The sequence below is a fragment of the Scophthalmus maximus genome, chromosome 1 (genome assembly GCF_022379125.1).
Source record: "Scophthalmus maximus strain ysfricsl-2021 chromosome 1, ASM2237912v1, whole genome shotgun sequence".
NCBI lineage: Eukaryota > Metazoa > Chordata > Actinopteri > Pleuronectiformes > Scophthalmidae > Scophthalmus > Scophthalmus maximus.
Genome location: NC_061515.1, coordinates 12,377,691 through 12,395,678, shown reverse-complemented (window position 1 = coordinate 12,395,678; position 17,988 = coordinate 12,377,691). Strand labels below are relative to the sequence as shown.

The following is a 17,988-nucleotide window of genomic DNA, read 5'->3' as shown; positions in this document are numbered from 1 at the left end:
CCAATGTCCATGTCGGGTGTATAGTCAATACTTCTTTGTATTAAAGTCATAGACTGTATATAAAAATGGACATAGTGAAGCCAATACAGAAATGCCTGAAACCTGTCGGATGACCAGCAGGGGGAAAGAATTTCTATATTTATAACGTCAGTAAACATCTTCCTGAAGAGTTTACGGTCTAAATCTCAAGTCGTCTCCGATGCAGCATGATGTCGGTTTTGTAAATAATGCTCCCATTTAGAGTAAAATAGACGATAAAGCACGTTATGGATTTGAGCGTGGATACAGGTGATTGACAACTCGTACCGTCCACTCGGCGCAAGATGTAGGTGGATGTGCGGTGGGCAAGCTCGTAGTCAGGCTCCACCCCCTGCTCCTCTAAATGTGGTTACTTCTGTTTCCAACAAACCTTCAAGCTTCAAAATGGCAGCTCACAAACCAATGGGTGGTTTTGCCACCAGTGAAATAGAGCTATTTGAGAGGCTGAATTCAGAGTTCATAAATCCACCTTGTCGTGCCCTTTAAAGATGCCACAGTGGAATAACAAAAGCACTGTAAATGGCATGTACCCCACTTTCTGCTCCCACAACTCCAGCGACAATACACCTGTCTGTGATGACAACAAATGACAATGATTAATAGGCTGAATGTTTTTTTTAAATCTCAATTATGTGCTCGCTATACCATAAACTACTATTTGTCAATTATATGGGGAATAGTAAATGAATGAGGGAAGGAGAGAGTCGTCAAGTACCTGGGTGTTTCAATCAATTTTTAATTTGCTTTTTGCTCTTTCTGCATACAGTTGTTTTTCATTCATTTGCTGTGGGGGGGGGGGGGTCCCTTTAATGCAATATACTGGACATCTTGACAAAGGGTTGATGATTTTTTCTTTTGGCCACTGCTGATATCTACTAACGCCGTAGTCCCACTGTCATTACACGCTGTATCATATTCGTTGGAATTGTAGATAGAAAGGGAGACAGACTGTTTGCTTTCATATACTCAGCTTGTGTGGTAGGTCCCTGTTGAGTTAGCAGCTGTTTGTGAATTATTCAAATATAAAGGCCTTTAACTGCAGTTTCCAGACAGATTTGTTTTCCAAAAGCAATGCCAAAGTGACAGGTAATATAGTTGATGTTTGCCTGTTTTCCCATGTGAGCCATGATCAGAATTGATAACTGAGCAGTTGCCTACTTTTATTGCCGCACTCTCAACTGTGTATTTTACTGTTTTTATTTAGTTGCGTCGATAAGTGTGATATGTGGTAGTCTACTGTATGTGACACAGTGAGGCGGTGTAATTCCTTACCCTGATATCATGAGGTATTAATATGTTGTTTAGCTTTTTTTAAAGGGAAAACGACCTTCCTGTTCTGCTTATCACAAGAATTCTACAAAAAGTAGCAGGAGAGTTTTCAGACAGTAGATTTGATGGGAGGTCTTCATCCAGCATATGCATGTTTCTATAATTTTACAATTTAGCATTTTGAGTATAAGATGTTTATTGGCTTTAACCTGCTTATTTACATCTTTCTCGTCTTGTTCTTTCCAGCTCTACCCACAGATGAAGGGCTTCTCCTGCCATGTATGAAGTTGCGTGTCACCGTGTGCTGTGAGCCCAGTGAGTACCACTCCTCTTTTCATCTGCTCCCCCTTTCATGCCTCCCCTCTGTACACCAAGAAACTCTCCTCTCTACCTCTCACATCTCGGCTATCAAGGGCAGTCCAGCATGATGCTACTTACTCCACTGCCATTACTTTTTTTTTTTGCTTCCCCCTTGTAAGATCCTTACTTTTAAAGAACTATATAAACTCAACTCCTCACTTCTCTTGCCATCCCTACCTCAGTTTTCTCTCGTTTCTTTCTTCTTTTTTTTTTAACCTTCTTGTCCTCCTCATTCTCCCAGTCTCCATGTCTCTGTCCCAGTGTGAAATTCCCAGAGTTGATCTAATCCAGAGCCCGCCTGGAGTAACGTTAGTCTTCCAGTCCAGTGAGCTGCCTGTTCCGGTTGGGAATGTTGCCCAGTCACTGTGGGAATCCCTGTACAGTTGTTGGTGTGTGTGTGTGTGTGTGTGTGTGTGTGTGTGTGTGTGTGTGTGTGTGTGTGTGTGTGTGTGTGTGTGTGTGTGTGTGTGTGTGTGTGTGTGTGTGTGTGTGTGTGTGTGTGTGTGTGTGTGTGTGTGTGTGTGTGTGTGTGTGTGTGTGTGTGTGTGTGTGTGTGTGTGTGTGTGTGAGACCAGTTTTTTGCCTGTGGGCCTCCTGCATGAGTTTATGGTTCTTTGCGTGTTTCCTCTGGCGGTTTAATTTGTACACGTTTGTGTGTGTGCATGTCTGAGACTTCTGTCCCAGTTCCCACACCAGTGCAATCTGCAGGGTGCTTGTCGTGCTGTCTCAACCTGAACTAACACACTTTGTACGCAAGCCTGTGTGTCTCTGGCTCATTCCACACTACTACGTTTCGGAATCTATGACGCAGTCAAAATGTTGTAAACACTTAATGACAGTAAGAGTCGTCAGCCCAAGAAAATGTATGCTTCCGTCTTACTTTTCATCATTGTTGTTTCTCATCTGTAGTTTTTTCTGTAAGTAAGCAACCAGCTGCAGAGCAGACAATCTGCTCCCTGTTTACCGGTGGGCACATGCCCAGTGTGTGTGAGTGGTCATGTGATTAATGTTTACAGGCGTGTTAGTATGGACGGGGATTATTACAAATATGACACTAAAAAGCTTGTGTGGATGGAGATTGTTTTCATTTTAAAACACACTCTTCAAAACTGTCCACTCTACTTCGGAGTTTTTCAAACACCTAAAACAGAGAAGTTTGGAAACGCTGTTTCTCCCCCTTTAGTTGGAAAACTCAGAGGCTGCATTGCAGTATATACGGGCAAAAAAAGTGATGACGAAGTCACCCGCATTCACTTCCTGATTGGTTCTCATCACGTCTCATCACTACCAGCGACGAAGGCAAAGCATTGTAAACACTTACTGTCAGTGACAGTTCCACCTCGTCATCTGTTCAAGAAACGAAACCCTTCATCTTACTTTTCACCATCACTTCTTTCTTCTGCTTTGTAGTATTTTCTATTACTAAGCAATCAACTGCAGAGTCAATTATCTGCTTCCTGTTTCCACCCCCCAGGCCACAGATGCCCAGTGTACGTGAAAAGTCATGTGATGGGTGTTTTTTTTAGGTATGTTGGCATTGGTGGGGTTTAGCGCTGATAAAGATCTAAAATGATCATGTTGACGATCGTATTAGTTTGAAAACGAAAATGTATTAGTATGGATGTTGCCTCTACACGTGCGTGTGAGAAGTAATCACTAAATTCCTACATGCCATATAGTGAATTTCTCCCAATCCTGCCACCTTGATTGAATTTTAGTCAGTTTGGCGTGATTGGAAAAAATAATATTAAAAACTGGAATAAGAAAAGTCCCATGCGTCTCCTATGAATTCCGAAATGCCATGGCTGTTCCAGAGCGAGACAGAGAGTAATTTGCTCCGTTATTACCAGAGTGAAGGCTGATGACTTTTTTTTAAATATGTTAATTATCCTGCTGTCATTAATTAGAAATACCACAGATAGTTGTGCAGTGAGAAAATGCTAATGTAGTCTTGACCTTCTGACAGTATTCCCAGATCAGCGTATCTGAGCCAGAATTAATCAAAATATTTGAAATCACCTGGATTATGTATGCCGGGACACACACACACACTCACTCACTAACACACACACACACACACACACACACACACACACACACACACACGCACACACACTTGACTTTAAAGTTAAACCCCTTTACATTAAAAGGACTTGTACCTACAGGAATGCACTTTCTTCCCATCTACTGTTTCCTTTTGCCATTTTTCCTCTTTCTTCTGTCATCCTGTCCCTTAACCAAAACTAATCCCACCTAAATTTGGGGTTCTCCCTTTCCTTGTCTTTCCCTGTCTCCCCCCTCACAAGCCTCCTGTTCTTTCTCTCTACTCTTGTCATTCCTGAAGTGGCACTAATCCTCCCCTTCTCTCTGTCTCCTCAGCTCTAACCTCCCTTCCTCATTTTTATGATCTTTCGCTACTGGAGCAAAACTAATCTCGGTCCCATCCACGGCAGTCTTATACACTTCCTTTACGCCCAGCCCACCCCCATTGACTCCGCCTCACCTCCCATCCCCCCACCCCATCACCTTCCTTGTGTCTTCTCTATCTCTTTGTTGCATCTCCATATCTGTTTTACAGTTGTTCAGCGACGCTCCTGTCCTTGTTTCTCCACTCCATCTCTGTCATGCACACGCTGTGCGGCGAGTACGCTGGGACGAGAACACATGCGGCAGGAGAGAGGAGAGCGAATGACATGGATGAGAGAGGTGATGGAGTGGAGGAGAGTTGGAGGCGCTCTCTCTCTCTCTCTCACTCTTTCTCCTCTCTTTGACTGTCCATTAGCGGCAGTTTCCCCACACCTGTCGTTGTGTTGTTCCCCGTGGTAACACCTCACATACTCTGTGGTTCCTTCCTGCTCAGGTTCCCTTTTATCAGACAGGTTTGGCAGCAGCAGGACTCACCATGCCTGTATACTCTGTCTGTGTGTGCGTGTGTGTGAGAGAGAGGGAGGCTCTCGTCCTTAAGCTATATCTTGTCTCTTATCTAAACTTCAAACTGTGCACCTCCCTCACTTTTGCTCTCCCAAAACTTTTTTTTTCCTCAGAGAAAGCAGCCTGTGTGATTAAAAGGTAGTTCCATGTGGGGATGCCCTGTTGTGGGTGTTTGAATTAATTATAAGTGAGTGCACACGCACACACACACACACACACACACACACACACACACACACACACACACACAAACCTGCTTCACACTGGTCTGAAGGACAGTGTGGTGACAGTGAGCGGGCCCGTCAGGTACACTGTCATTGCTCCAAGGTCAGTTACCGCTCGCCGGTCCCTCGGCCTCCTCTCCAGTGTGTGAATGTGTGTGTTTATCGCCTTAATTTAACCCAAGAACACAACAAAGCAGGCAGGACAGATTCTGTGACGCACACTGCTCCTAATGACATTGTGTGTGTGTGTGTGTGTGTGTGTGTGCGTGTGCGTGTGCGTCCCATCCTGGTTGTTGCTTGGAGTATTGTAAAGCATGTTTTGTTTTTTAGGTTTGGGTTATGTTTTTCTGATGTGTGATGCGAACGGGCATGTGATGTTTATTTGAACTCAGAGCTGTCATGAATCATACCAGAGACGGGGTTTCGCTGAAAGGTGCTTGAGCCTGTGTTGCGTCAGAAAACAAGGCTCTGAATACGCATCAGCAGACTTGTGTCATGTGAAATCTCCGGCACCCTGCAGCCGTCTATTGCGTCTTTGACCTGCTCGCTTCGCCTTTTACTCCATACTTACCTTTCTTTTTTACTTCAGCTTCTCCCTACAACTCCTCCTGTTGTTCATCTCTCCCGTTCTCCTTGTCACTCTGTCTCTCTCTTTTTCAGCCGTCCTACTGCGAGAAACCATTATAGACCAACTCTCCTCTCTCTAATTGATTCTGTTTTTCCCTCCATCTCTCTTCCCTTTTATTTCCTGTTGTTCCCCTGCTGTGAGTAGTCCATTGCACTCATTTCGGTTTGCAGAGCTTCACCATTTTCCCCACTTTATTCCTCCGAAATTTCTTCCATCGCTGCCCTCCTTTACCCCCTCCTCTCTCGCCCAAATACCTTTGTACCCTCTGAACTCGGTACACACAAGGACAAAACTTGAACACACACTCATATACACATGAACTGTTTTCCCAGCTAAGCTCCTTCAGATCCCGAACTCAACAATCAAAATTTGTCTTAAGTCACGTTTGTCGATTTGCACCGTCATTCAGGCTTTTTTTTCTCTTTTTGCAAATTTTAGTCGAGTGATTAAAGTCCGGGTTGGTTAGCATTTGCTCCTGTGTGTGTGTGTGTGTGTGTGTGTGTGTGTGTGTGTGTGTGTGTGTGTGTGTGAAATGGCGGCTTGAAAGGAGAGGTGGGATGGTGGAACAGTGTCTGTCTCTGCAGTAGGGCGTTCTGCTGACTGGAGACACACACACACACACACACACACACGTGCGTGTGTACACACACACACACACACACACACACACACACACACACACACACACACACACACACACACACACACACACACAGTTGAGCATGTACAGTTACACAGGCTGCATGTTTCTGACTGCAGTGCAGAGAAGGCACTGTTCTTGCAGTCACGCCATCACGGACGCCATTTTGTGGCGGAGCTCGCCATGACCAAAATTAAGATGTGGACAAAGACGCGTGTCCTCGGTATTTAGTTTTCACAAATGATGTGATCAAAGACGGATCAAAACACGCATATCACACACAGCCGGGTAAGCACAAGGCATTTATCATTAGAAGATTTTAGATTTTCGAACTGCGGCGCGCGGTGTTACACACACACACACACACGCTAAGAGCGAGTACAGTGCAGTTTTCCCTTAACCAACGCATTATAAGTCTGATTTATTTGTGATTGTGTATTTTTTTACGACCATGAAACATTTGCTTCATCCGAAATGTCCACGTAGTCAGGAAAAACGCCTTCAAATCTGAACTTTTTTTGTTATTATTGTTGTTTTCATAATTATTTTTTGGAATGTTTTGTTAATCCATTTTACAAATTTTGCACTACAATGCTAAAACTATACACTTTTAAAGCTCCTGTTTTATCGACACAATTTGAACTTGAAAGAACAGCTAATTAATAAATGCTCTTTCGTCATTGAATTGCATTAAAATATGGTTCAATAGCAGAAATTAAAATTTTGATTAAAAATTAACTTGAGATCATGGACGTAATTCCTTGTTTTATTTTATACAAGTATGACCAGGCTCTATAACGCAAGTGTTTGAGTTTTATTCTTGAGTGTTTGCTTTGATATTTTCCCACAAACACACACACTCAAACACTCTCACACACGCACACAGACCGGCCCACAGAGAGGCCCAGACTCAGCATGCTATTTAATGCTTCGTTAACCCCTAGATGGTCGTTAGCTGTACAAAACCTGGGAGTAATTTAGTGGCTCATGTCTTTCGGAGCGACATGTTGCTGCGGGGACCTGTAGGTACAAGACAGATATTCCAGACAAACGCTGTGTTTCTCTGCTAAGCCTTCATGTAATAAATCCTTCCTCTCTGTGTGACTCTACTGTAAAAGATGAGTGTCCCATTTCCTCTCTCATAATCTCAGTCGATCACTATGGGAGGTGGATAGGTGGTAGTTTTCCGTGTGTGTGTGTGTGTGTGTGTGTGTGTGTGTGTGTGTGTGTGTGTGTGTGTGTGTGTGTGTGTGTGTGTGTGTGTGTGTGTGTGTGTGTGTGTGTGTGTGTGTGTGTGTGTGTGTGTGTGTGTGTGTGTGTGTGTGTGTGTGAGCCTTTGAGGTTGCGGTGTCAGAGGTGGGCTCAAGACTGTTGATCGATTTAATAACAGCTACAATTGTGAAGCCTCACTCCTGTTTCCTCACCCCTCTCTCCTCTCTCACCGATGGCGGCTGTCTTTCCCGACGAGTTTTAAGCATTTCCGCTTTTTTGTCTCCACTATACCTGTGTTTCTCTGTTCTTTCCATCTCTTTCTCTCCAGCTCTCCCACTCCTCCATCCTACCATTCCTCCATCCTTCCCTCCATTAATTCCTTTTAGTCCACCCCCTGCTGAGAAAGTGACGCCCAGACACAAACACCCCCCTGTCCCGTCTCTTTCTCTCCCTCCCTCTCTCTCTGTCTGACCTTGTTTCAATCTTTCCAACCTTCTTTTTTCCCCCGTACTTTCTCACTTGAGCCTCCACCACTCTTCCTTTCATCTTCTGTCCACTTCTTGGTTTCGCTCTGTCATTTTGAATTTTCTCGTTCTTCTCCCCCCTTTCTTTTTCATTTCCTCTATCCCCTCTTTATAATCTCGATCATTCTTGCTCCTTCTAATTTACATAACACTATATTTTCCTGTTGCCATGCTTCTCAAGCTCTTTTTTTATCCGACCTTTAAGAGAATTTGCATAGGGGACATATTTAGGATTGCACAGCCAGTCAGTACTCATTTTTCATGGCGTTAGGCTTTGAGTAATGGTAAATACCTTCCCCTGGTCATTTGTCTGTTTCTTCCTCCTTTTGTTCCACAAAGCAGCTTTATTGGGAAAGTTAAGCATGCAAAAATGACTGATCAGCAACTTGTTTCTTTGCCTCAACTTTATCTAAATCTCTCCTCTCTCCCTCTCTTCTCTCTCCGATTACAGCATCAGAGGGTTCAAAACAAATACAAGGTGAGATGCAACATTTTAAATGCAATTTATTCTGTACAATCTCTGCATGGTTATGTATTTTAGATTTTAGTATGCAAGTCTCATCTCTGTGACTCTTGTCTTTTTCTCTCAAGTTCAAGTTCACATGTGCTTTATTTAATTATAGCAGTGGTTGCAAGTGCAAGAATGTGGCACTTTATGTGCATAAAGAAGAAGAAACCAGTACATACCATAAAGAAAATGTTGCTAAATCAGTAACAGGAATAAGTCAAATCAAAAACACAAACCAAATAAAGAATGTGGACAGCCACTCGTTACAGCCACATGTTTCTTTAACTCATCGTGCCAAAGCCATGGACATTAATGCTCTGCTTGCTATAACAACCTTCACTCTACTGGGAAGACTTCGGAGCCTGACTGCAGGGATCTTTGATCCCATTCAGCCAAAAGACCATCAGTGTGGTCGGCTACCGATGTTGGGCAATAACAACCGGAACGCAGTCAGTGTGTTGGATTGGATTGAGGTCAGGGCTCTGTGCGGGCCAGGCAATTTATTCCACCCAAACGTAGAAAAACCAAGAGCCTTCCCCAGACTGTTGCCATTAGGTTTTCTAAATTATCACTGTATGCTGTAGCATTAAGGGGTTCCTCAATTTGGCCGAGCCCAAGAGTTGAAAAACAGCCACATATCAAAATAAACATCCGTCTGGTTACTTTTGGACACATACTGTATATCATATATACACTTTCATGCAAGTTTCTATTTCTTTTTCAGAAACTGCACCTCAAAGTAGAGCGTGCTCACCGAGGACAGCTGCACTTCCACTCCTCCTCCTCGTCCTCACCCTTCTCCTGCCGACGACCTGACTTCCTCGTCCGTCCTCACCACCGACCTCGCTCGCTCCCGTTCACTGCGGGATTGGGAGTTATTACTCAAATGATCAAGTACACAATGCAATCTACGTTCAGACAGTGACACAATGCAATGTATGCTAAGCTTTTGCGAATGACAAATTGTACCTTGTGACTGTTTTACCTGTGAAATACCAGGAAGAATTGGGTGTCGTCTTCAAAACGGGGCCACAGTGACTCAGGGACAGACGCACCGAATCACTGTGATTCATTTCTCATTATTTCCCTCTCACACTCGTTGTGATAGTAGTAGCGCAGAATATTAGGCAAAGAATTAGGCCTTGTCATAAGACATATCCTGCTCTGCTTCTGCCAGAAGAACGATGAGTCTGTCCGGACTTGTTCCAACAAAGTTTTCTCACTTTTTCATTTCTGTCTCTCCTCCTGTTTCTCTTTTTCTACATAGTTTGTTGTACGCCTTTACGCCTTTTTTTGTCTCCAGTTGAAAATTGGCCAAATAAACGCATACTACTGCACTGAGTAGCTCAGGTTGGAGGTCAAAATCAGTTAGCTGGTGACCCTTTTTTTTTTTTTCTGTCATGCTGTACATGAGCAGACACAAATAACTGAATCATTTTTTTAAAGCTGTCTAATTTGCATCTGAGAATGTTAAACATGTTAAACTTTTAGAACTAATAAGATTTCTTGAAAAGTGCTTTTTTTAAAAAAAGAAGAAATAGAGAATATTATGGAATAGACAGACAAGGTTCCTGCGCCCCCTACTGGGAGTAAACTGGTTAAACTGGAACTGGACTGGGTTGGCCATAAACCCAGAAACTGGACACTAGATTCTAGTGAGATATGCTGATAATGGCACCTGGGACTAAGCTTGTTCCTCACTGTTGCTCGGCCTCCCCAGCCCTCTCTCTGCTTCAGAACAAAGTGAAGAACAGGGGGTTATGGGTAAACGGCGAGTCTGTCCTCACTGAACACACTGCAGGCCGTGAGGAGGCGTTTTGGTGGATGCTCCTGTTGACCTTACCAAGCCTTTTTGTTCCTTTTTGTTAATTTTTTTTACGCATGATTATAGATTCTAGGTTTACTCTATAGTTAATATATTCTGCACAATGAGATGTATTAACTGTATAATTCAACCTTTTAGTAAGAACTGATCTGATATTTAATTGCAAAAGTCTGAAAATGATTCCTTTTTTTTTCGCATACAAGAACAATGATTTATATTCTGGATATATATAGATTTACTGGTTTATTGTCGATATAATCTGCTACAGTGTAGTTTCCCAAGTGAAATGATTTGATGGTGGAATTTCTTTTTTGCCAAAATACTTTTTGCAAAGAAATAGATCTAAATGACTTATTGATTAGGAAAAAATATCATAATTAATTTAACATTAATTTACCTGATTTTATTGATTATCGATAATACATCTATGTATTATTAAAATTATATTAAATTAAGCTTATATGTTTATAAAATTACATAATTATTTCCCCACAATATTTGAGTGACTTGAGTTCAGAAAATCGGTTAAATGTAGTTTATTCTATCTTAAAAAACTACATTGTTAGCACTTAATATATGTGTGTGTATATATATATATATATACATATATATATATATATATATATATATACATTTCTTTTCTCAGATCACAACATGCCATTGTTTTATGTTACTTTCCGAAATGGGTGATGAAAAATACCAATGTTTGAAATGTGTTAGATAAATCCAGTGATGTAGAATTTTTACAATCATGTACTACTAGGAATATGATTTTTATTTCTTATTGTGTTTGTAACTTGTTCTGCCTTTCACATTTTAGTGAAGAATGTAGCTTCTTCTGTGAAGAGCCCTCCGCAATCTGAGCCTTTTTTTTTTACGTGGCAAGACAAAATAAATATGATTGCATTAAAAAAAACAATGTTTCGATCATACTTTTGACAGTGACAACAAACGCACGCGCGCACACACACATAACTTTATTTGTGGAACACACACATCAGTGTAATACACAGGAGTATGGAGATAAGGAGACTACGGGGACTTGAAATGACCTTGTGGTGTAACAGGCCATTGTAATGTGAGTAACCTAGAGGAATATTGAGCTGAGTTTTTATCTATGGGCCGCCTGATAAGACTCAGATACCCAATAGACTCCCGGTATTAATAGACCCCGAAGCACCATTGCCAATACACGGACCTTAAAGTACTTACTGTATTTGTTTTCACTAAACAGACGATGGGGGTTGAATACAGAACCAGAGGAGAGATGTGTGATGTTTGTTTTGTGTTTTTAAATGTAGAAGTCTACATCAAAATTAGCTGTTAAAGCATTTCCATTTATATGGGCTGTAATGTTGAGCCTCTTGTGAAGCCAGAAAGGCAATTTCCTGGATAATAGAGCAAATGCTCCTATTTCATGGTTTATGATCTCTTCTGATGACATGTTTGTAACTGTTGAGGCATGTTGTTATTAGCCGGCTTTGATTTTGACCTTCACGTATACATTTCCAAAGCCCATGTTTTCATTCTGTTTTCTTTTTCTTTGCTGTGATTGATGGAAGTAAGCGCACTGAAATCATTGGGAAAAGAGGGATACTTTTATTTTAAAAGGAAAAGCAGCCGCAGTCCACTCCCATCTTCAATCTGTGTGCGTGTGTGTGTAGGCTGTTTATTCCAGCAAAATCATGCACAGACCACCAGATTCTTTATGTGAATCTGTCAGAGAACTTTTCGAACGTTTTACCTTTTGATTCTCGCCCGAACAACTATACCAAAGATTTCTCACATTTTCTTCAATTTCTTCGTAGTTTAGAGTGTTCATGTTTGTAAAAAATTCTTAAGTCAACCTTCCACATAAACTTCATAATTATGGACCGATATTGCCAGATCATCTAAGTTTAGAAATAATTAAAATCCCTTGCCAAAGGTTTCCCTCCAAGGCCTTATGGGACGACTGTGATCATAAACAATTTCTGGCAAAAGGAAATTAGTTTTTTAACTTTCTGTCAAAGAAAATACTCCATATTGCATATCCACGCCGCAGATCTCTTGTCCACAAATTGCACTGTAATTATGCTGCATCAAATTTCAACACAGCAAGTTCTTTAATCACAGGTCGGTACTATATTTAATTGCACCTCGGCTGAATATGTAAGGATCGGATAGCCAGTGTTGATTACATCTCGAGAAATACAAAACAATGGCTATAAATGGAAACATCATTTGAGAAACAATTCACATCTCTTTCATATCTATTTTGTGCCCTGTATCGTTACATTTTAAATAAGGACGTATTTCTTAAAATGTGAGAGTAAAATGTCGTGTTGTGTCAAGTCACTGCTTGGTAGATGTCACATGCCAAGCTTCCTTTGAATTTTGGAAGGATGTTTGTCGTCGTCCCCCCAACAACCAGCAATATTCTTGTTGTGAATCCTGACTGGTGAGTATTTCAGATATTGTAGGAACAAGGGAGAGCAGAGCAGAGATGAGACAGTCCCCACGTTGTAGGAAGTGTCCTTCAGAATACTGTAAAAAATAAATGCCTCAAGGTGCCATGAGGTCCTTTTTGAATTTATTGCTTGGCTTTTTAAAAAAATGTTTTGTTTAATTGAAGTCACAGTATCTAAATATTCACTTTCCTCTGGTTTGTGAAGGCCAAGCATGCTTTCTGTACTCTGTCCTTACAAGCCTTGATTGAGTACTTTTTAACCAAAAGGGTGGGTGTGGGTTAAATATATATATATATATATATATATATATATATATATATATATATATATATATATATATATATATATATATATATATATATATATATATATATATATATATAAATGGCCTTGTTAAGATGTTGTATTATGTTAATGGAGTTAGCAAAGGGCTTCTTAACTACTTTTGCCATCACAGTATGTTGTAAAAGTTGTATCTTCGAGTGAGGAGGAGCAGAATCTCTGTGAGGAAACGTGTTTTGTTGTTGTGCAGTGTTATTGACTTCTCGTGGTGGCGTCGCAGCTCTGTGTGTTTTGTTATATAGGGATCTTAGCGGAATCAGGATGAAGGACGATGGTAACGTCTCCACCAATCAGCATAGTGTCACTTGACATCTCTTGCACATATTGCGTCTACTTTAAAAAAAAAAAAAAAGTTCTTAATGAGATACAGTATATATTTCCCAGGGTGAATATTTGACCCTTTACCCATTGGAGGGTAAAAAACGGACTTAAGATGCTAAGTCTGTGAAGTGGGACATAACAAGAAGACCATCTTCTTTCGAAATTCATCCCAAGAATATCCTCCCTATTCTGAGAGGTTTTGCTTCACTTGTGTTCCCAGCGGAAGGATTTAAGAGCATTTTCAACGGCCCTCAGAACTGATATATCAGAACTGATATATCAGTTCTACCACACTTTATTCCACATATGTACAGAACCAACCAAAATAATAGAAAGAAAATAATTTGAAATAGATTGGTCTATTGAAATAACACATTTGAATAAATGTAGACTTCACTCGTCTTTGGAGAAATGTGAACTTCACACTATATACAAGGTGGTTTGCTGCATCATTTACAATAAGAGTCCTCTTAAAAGCATTTAAAAACACATCCTAAATGATATTCATGCTGTGAGTTTTTTTTGTATAAAAAAACCTCTGAGGATTATCATTGAATCCTTTTCCAGCCTAGATGAATTGGTGTGCTATTTAATTTCCAGATTGTGAGTAATAATCAGGGCTTTTATCTCCTCCCAGGTGTAAGTAAAGACTAAACTAACTGGATCTGCTTGTGTCAAACTCCTCTCCGCCTCCTTTACACGTGTCATTTAGCCAATAAATGGTGTCCTTATTTCTGCTTTGTGCTCATGATGCAGGCGCTTCCAGTGTGTCACACAAACTGTACTAAATGTGGAAGAGCTAGATTAGAAAAGAACGATGTTTATCTCAAGGAAAAGCACTTGTCGTCAAATTTATCAGATAATGTGCCAGCGTTTTGGAGAGAGTATGAAAGGCTAATAACACACTTCCTCATTCACAGCCATTCATTTAAACATTTTGCAACTGAAGTGGACACTGAAAAGAAGAGCAACATGTCCGGAGGTGGAGGGGGAAAAACTAGATTCATAGTGTTTCCATGTTTTTGTGCATAGAAACGGTATCAGGAAACTGGTGGAAGGACCCTCTGAGTGTTTCAAATTCAGTCCACATCTATGAAAACAGGAATCAGTTGACACGAACTGGGCCTTTCTAGTGTTTTTAAAGTACCTCGCGTCTTTCCAAAAACCCGGCACCGTGTTTAAATTACGACTGTTGAGCGCAAATGAGATCCAGTTGAGTTGAGCTGAGCTGAATTTTTCTCATCAGCTTTCGTTTTGCTGGTCGGAGCTTCACAGACCCTGGCTCTTTACATTAAAGTGAGCCCGCTGTGTGAAAGGCGTTTCTAAATGCATCCCATGTGTGCGGCTGCAAGCAGGGGGTCTTGGTTCTGTGTACCGGACTGCGAGCTGTGACAAACTTGGGATTATTAGGCTGCGCTTTTGTTTGAACACACCAAAACCAGACACAAACGAGCTGTAGCCAGTCACACTTTGTATGGCAGCAGGCCGAGCAGCCTCCTCCTTCGTTCTCTCTCTCGGCCGTTTCTTTCGCTCTTACTTTCGTCCACTTGTAATGTGTAACACTTTGATACATCCTATTTCCCGTGTTCTGGTCGGTTGACTTTACATGCAGATGGGCTGGTAATTTGCAGAGACCCTTCTCTCCTGATGCCTTCTGACAGTGGAGCGTCTATTCATCCTCTGTGTTAAGCATCCCTCCCAGGACATCGCCTGAATTGCTGTCTCATGCTGCTTCAGGTCTCGTTTTACACTGCAGGAACTGCGGAGGAATTGGATTAGGAACATTTTCCTTTAGAGAAAAAGCCTCACGCTCACCAAGGCAGGCTCACTTCATAGCGTCTGAAAGGGATAGTTCACTCCAATATCAAAGCTTGTCACATGTTTTTTGTAGGAAGTCACGCCGAGTGTGATCTTAAGTCGTGCTGAGTCCATATCACACACGCCGTTAGCTCTGTGGATTCTGTTATAACTTGGTCCCACCTGGGAGATTTGGAGAGAAACGCTGGGGCGCATTGAGAGAGCAGCAAGGAATTATGGGCCTAATGCGGAGGAGGTGACTCAGATCACTCTTATCCTCACGTCACCTTAAGTGGCTGCTCTGATCTTACTCCCACCACCTGAACCAAAACCCGTCTTTGGAGAACCAATTAAGTGTGAATATGCACAGGAAGGGGGAACAAAAGACACTTTTTGTTCCTGGTTGTTCCCCTTCGTGTCAGATGAAACAAAAGTTGCTGTATCAGAATTTTTAAGGATGTTTTGTTTGCAGTTTTGTAGGTTTCCATCAAATCCTGTTTCAAAAGCAGAGCTGTGGAAAAAAATATTAAAAAAATAAAAATATAGAAAAATATTAATAACTCATTGGCAACTGAAGATGCACATCCAAAAAAGAAATGTTTTATCACAGACAATTTTGGCCCCTGGAATCAATACCCATATCCTCCCCCCGGATATTTTTTCTGACTCAGCCCTTCGGGTCGAAATCAAAACATCAATTCAAAATTCACAAGAAGAACTGAACAAAAAACTCATGGGTTACAGTACACGGAAAAGACAGAGGAAGGAAGTGGTTTGATGGCTTTACAGTGGATACTAGCGATTGGATAAAGTGGCGAAGTCGAAACAGACATGAAGGATGAGACCGGCAAGTGAGAATGATGGAGTGACAGCTGAAAGAGGATGAAGATGAAACTGTGGAAGACAGTGGAACAACAAGACAAAAGTAATAAACTTTAGACAGATGTCACACAATGTCCCTGGTATCCTTGAATTGACAGCGAATGCAGTAAAGAAATAATGGATAAATCAGTTATAAAGAACTACACTACAAGCGTACAAAACCTTGTCTGAGTTTGAGTGCGGAATTATAACAAGGAAAATGTTGTTAAAGAATAAAAAGTCAAATACATGAAAATGGTGCCTGTTACTGATATATATTGCTTTATTGGTAATACTATACTGTCATATCAATGCCTCTAAGGAATGAGTAGCATTTTACTTAGCAGCCAGTCAAAGTGGAGACAGTTTTCAACTTTTCTGAGGAGTTCAGTCCAGTGATTCTCATCCTCAGGGTCAACTTGAGGGTCACATGATAACTCTCAGAGGTCCTGAGATGATTAATATAAGAGGATACAAGAATCCTTTCTTTTTTTCAAATGGGATGATTTTTAACTCCTTGGGCCTAGGTGGTATAAATGCAACCTTTTGAAAAGCTTAAAGAAAAAATGCAAACAGCTTGACACTTGAAATGTGTCAAGAGGTGGGGTGCCAGGCAGGAACCACTGGAGGTCTCGCCTCATAATTTCCATAACTTGTAAGATGTGATGCTCATGTCTCATCCCACAGGACAGACTCAGAGGTGAGTCAATGTCTCCACAGTTCAGAGCAGTTTTGGCAGCACAAAAGGGGAAACACATAATATCAGGCACAGGATTTTGACATTGTGGCTTATCATTACAAAGCAGCAACATTCATACTAGACAAATTGCATTAAACTCATGAGACATCAAGAAGATAGAAACTGAAACAATTGGTCTTTAGTTTGTTAATTCATCAACTATTTAAAAGTCAAAATAGTTCATCTATTTCGTTGCACCATACAAGTAGAACAGAGTTTGGGTCACATAAGGGGAGTCCACTCAGACACATTGTAAGTCTATTGGAATATAATTTTCCTCCACACAAATCTCATCATTGCAGTCAATGTCCCGGTGTGTTTATCCCTCCACCAAAACACACTCCATTACATTTATTCTGTGATTATGAAGCCTCTGTTCATTGCCTCTTTTATTACTGTTATTATTAATAAATCAAGCAGGCAGTGAAGCCCGGACAGATAAGTTAGGGGGGTACGAGGGGCCGGGCTGGAGGTGGTAATTGCTGGTGTAACAGTGTGTACAGCCCCGCGGTGGCCTCATAAGCGACCCGCTTTATTAGATCGGCCGGTATCGATCCTCGCCGCGCGGCGTTGACTAATCTACAGGCAGGGAGTGGGGGAAGAGAGCGCGGATCGATGAGCCTGGATCCAATCATGTCTGGAAACAGAGGAGGTAATTTGTTGTAATCAGTGTGCTAAATGGAAAACGTGAGAACAACGCGCCCGTGAGGTGTGTAAAGAGAACTACAACACCAGAGTGGGGGGTTTTTGTTCCAGAAAAAAAAAGGGCTCAGTTAAACACTCTGCGGTCTGCAATTATGGATATTCACGATGAGTCACTCGTGAATCAATAGGAGCCTGCTGGATGACCTTCAGTAGTCTGCTGCACACAGAGTTTCTAAAAACCTGATTTTCTCACCTTGACAGAAAACCTTTTCACATTATTTACTAATACATTTTGATAGAGGCTGTCTTTCTGGCAGATTGGTCTTATTGGATATAGGGAAAAAGGAAAAAAGGACAAATGGATTCATGAGTGAGATAAATCAAGAGCTATATTGGAAAGCCCTGCAGGCTGAGGCTGCCATTTGTATGTGAGGCTCATCTTAAAATAGTAACATGACAATAGAAAAAGATGACACAGATTGATGTTTTATTCAACAGCACACACACACACACACACACACACACACACACACACACACACACACACACACACACACACACACACACACACACACACACACACACACACACACACACACACACACACACACACACACACACACACACACACACACACACACACACACACACACACACACACACACACACACAG

The 17,988-nt window shown here is 41.4% G+C and overlaps 1 protein-coding gene across 2 annotated transcripts in view; it reads left to right on the top strand.

Moving 5' to 3' along the window:
- Positions 1-9,730, top strand: part of si:dkey-246i14.3 (ephrin A4) — a 31,119-nt gene extending 21,389 nt beyond the window's left edge. For both annotated transcript variants that reach the window (XM_035638325.2, XM_035638317.2), the window contains exons 3-5: positions 1,555-1,623; positions 8,279-8,305; positions 9,060-9,730. In XM_035638325.2, the coding sequence (XP_035494218.2) occupies positions 1,555-1,623; positions 8,279-8,305; positions 9,060-9,151 (188 nt within the window). In that variant the 3' untranslated portion in view covers positions 9,152-9,730. The remainder of the gene's footprint in view (positions 1-1,554; positions 1,624-8,278; positions 8,306-9,059) is intronic.
- Positions 9,731-17,988: the final 8,258 nt, after the last annotated feature.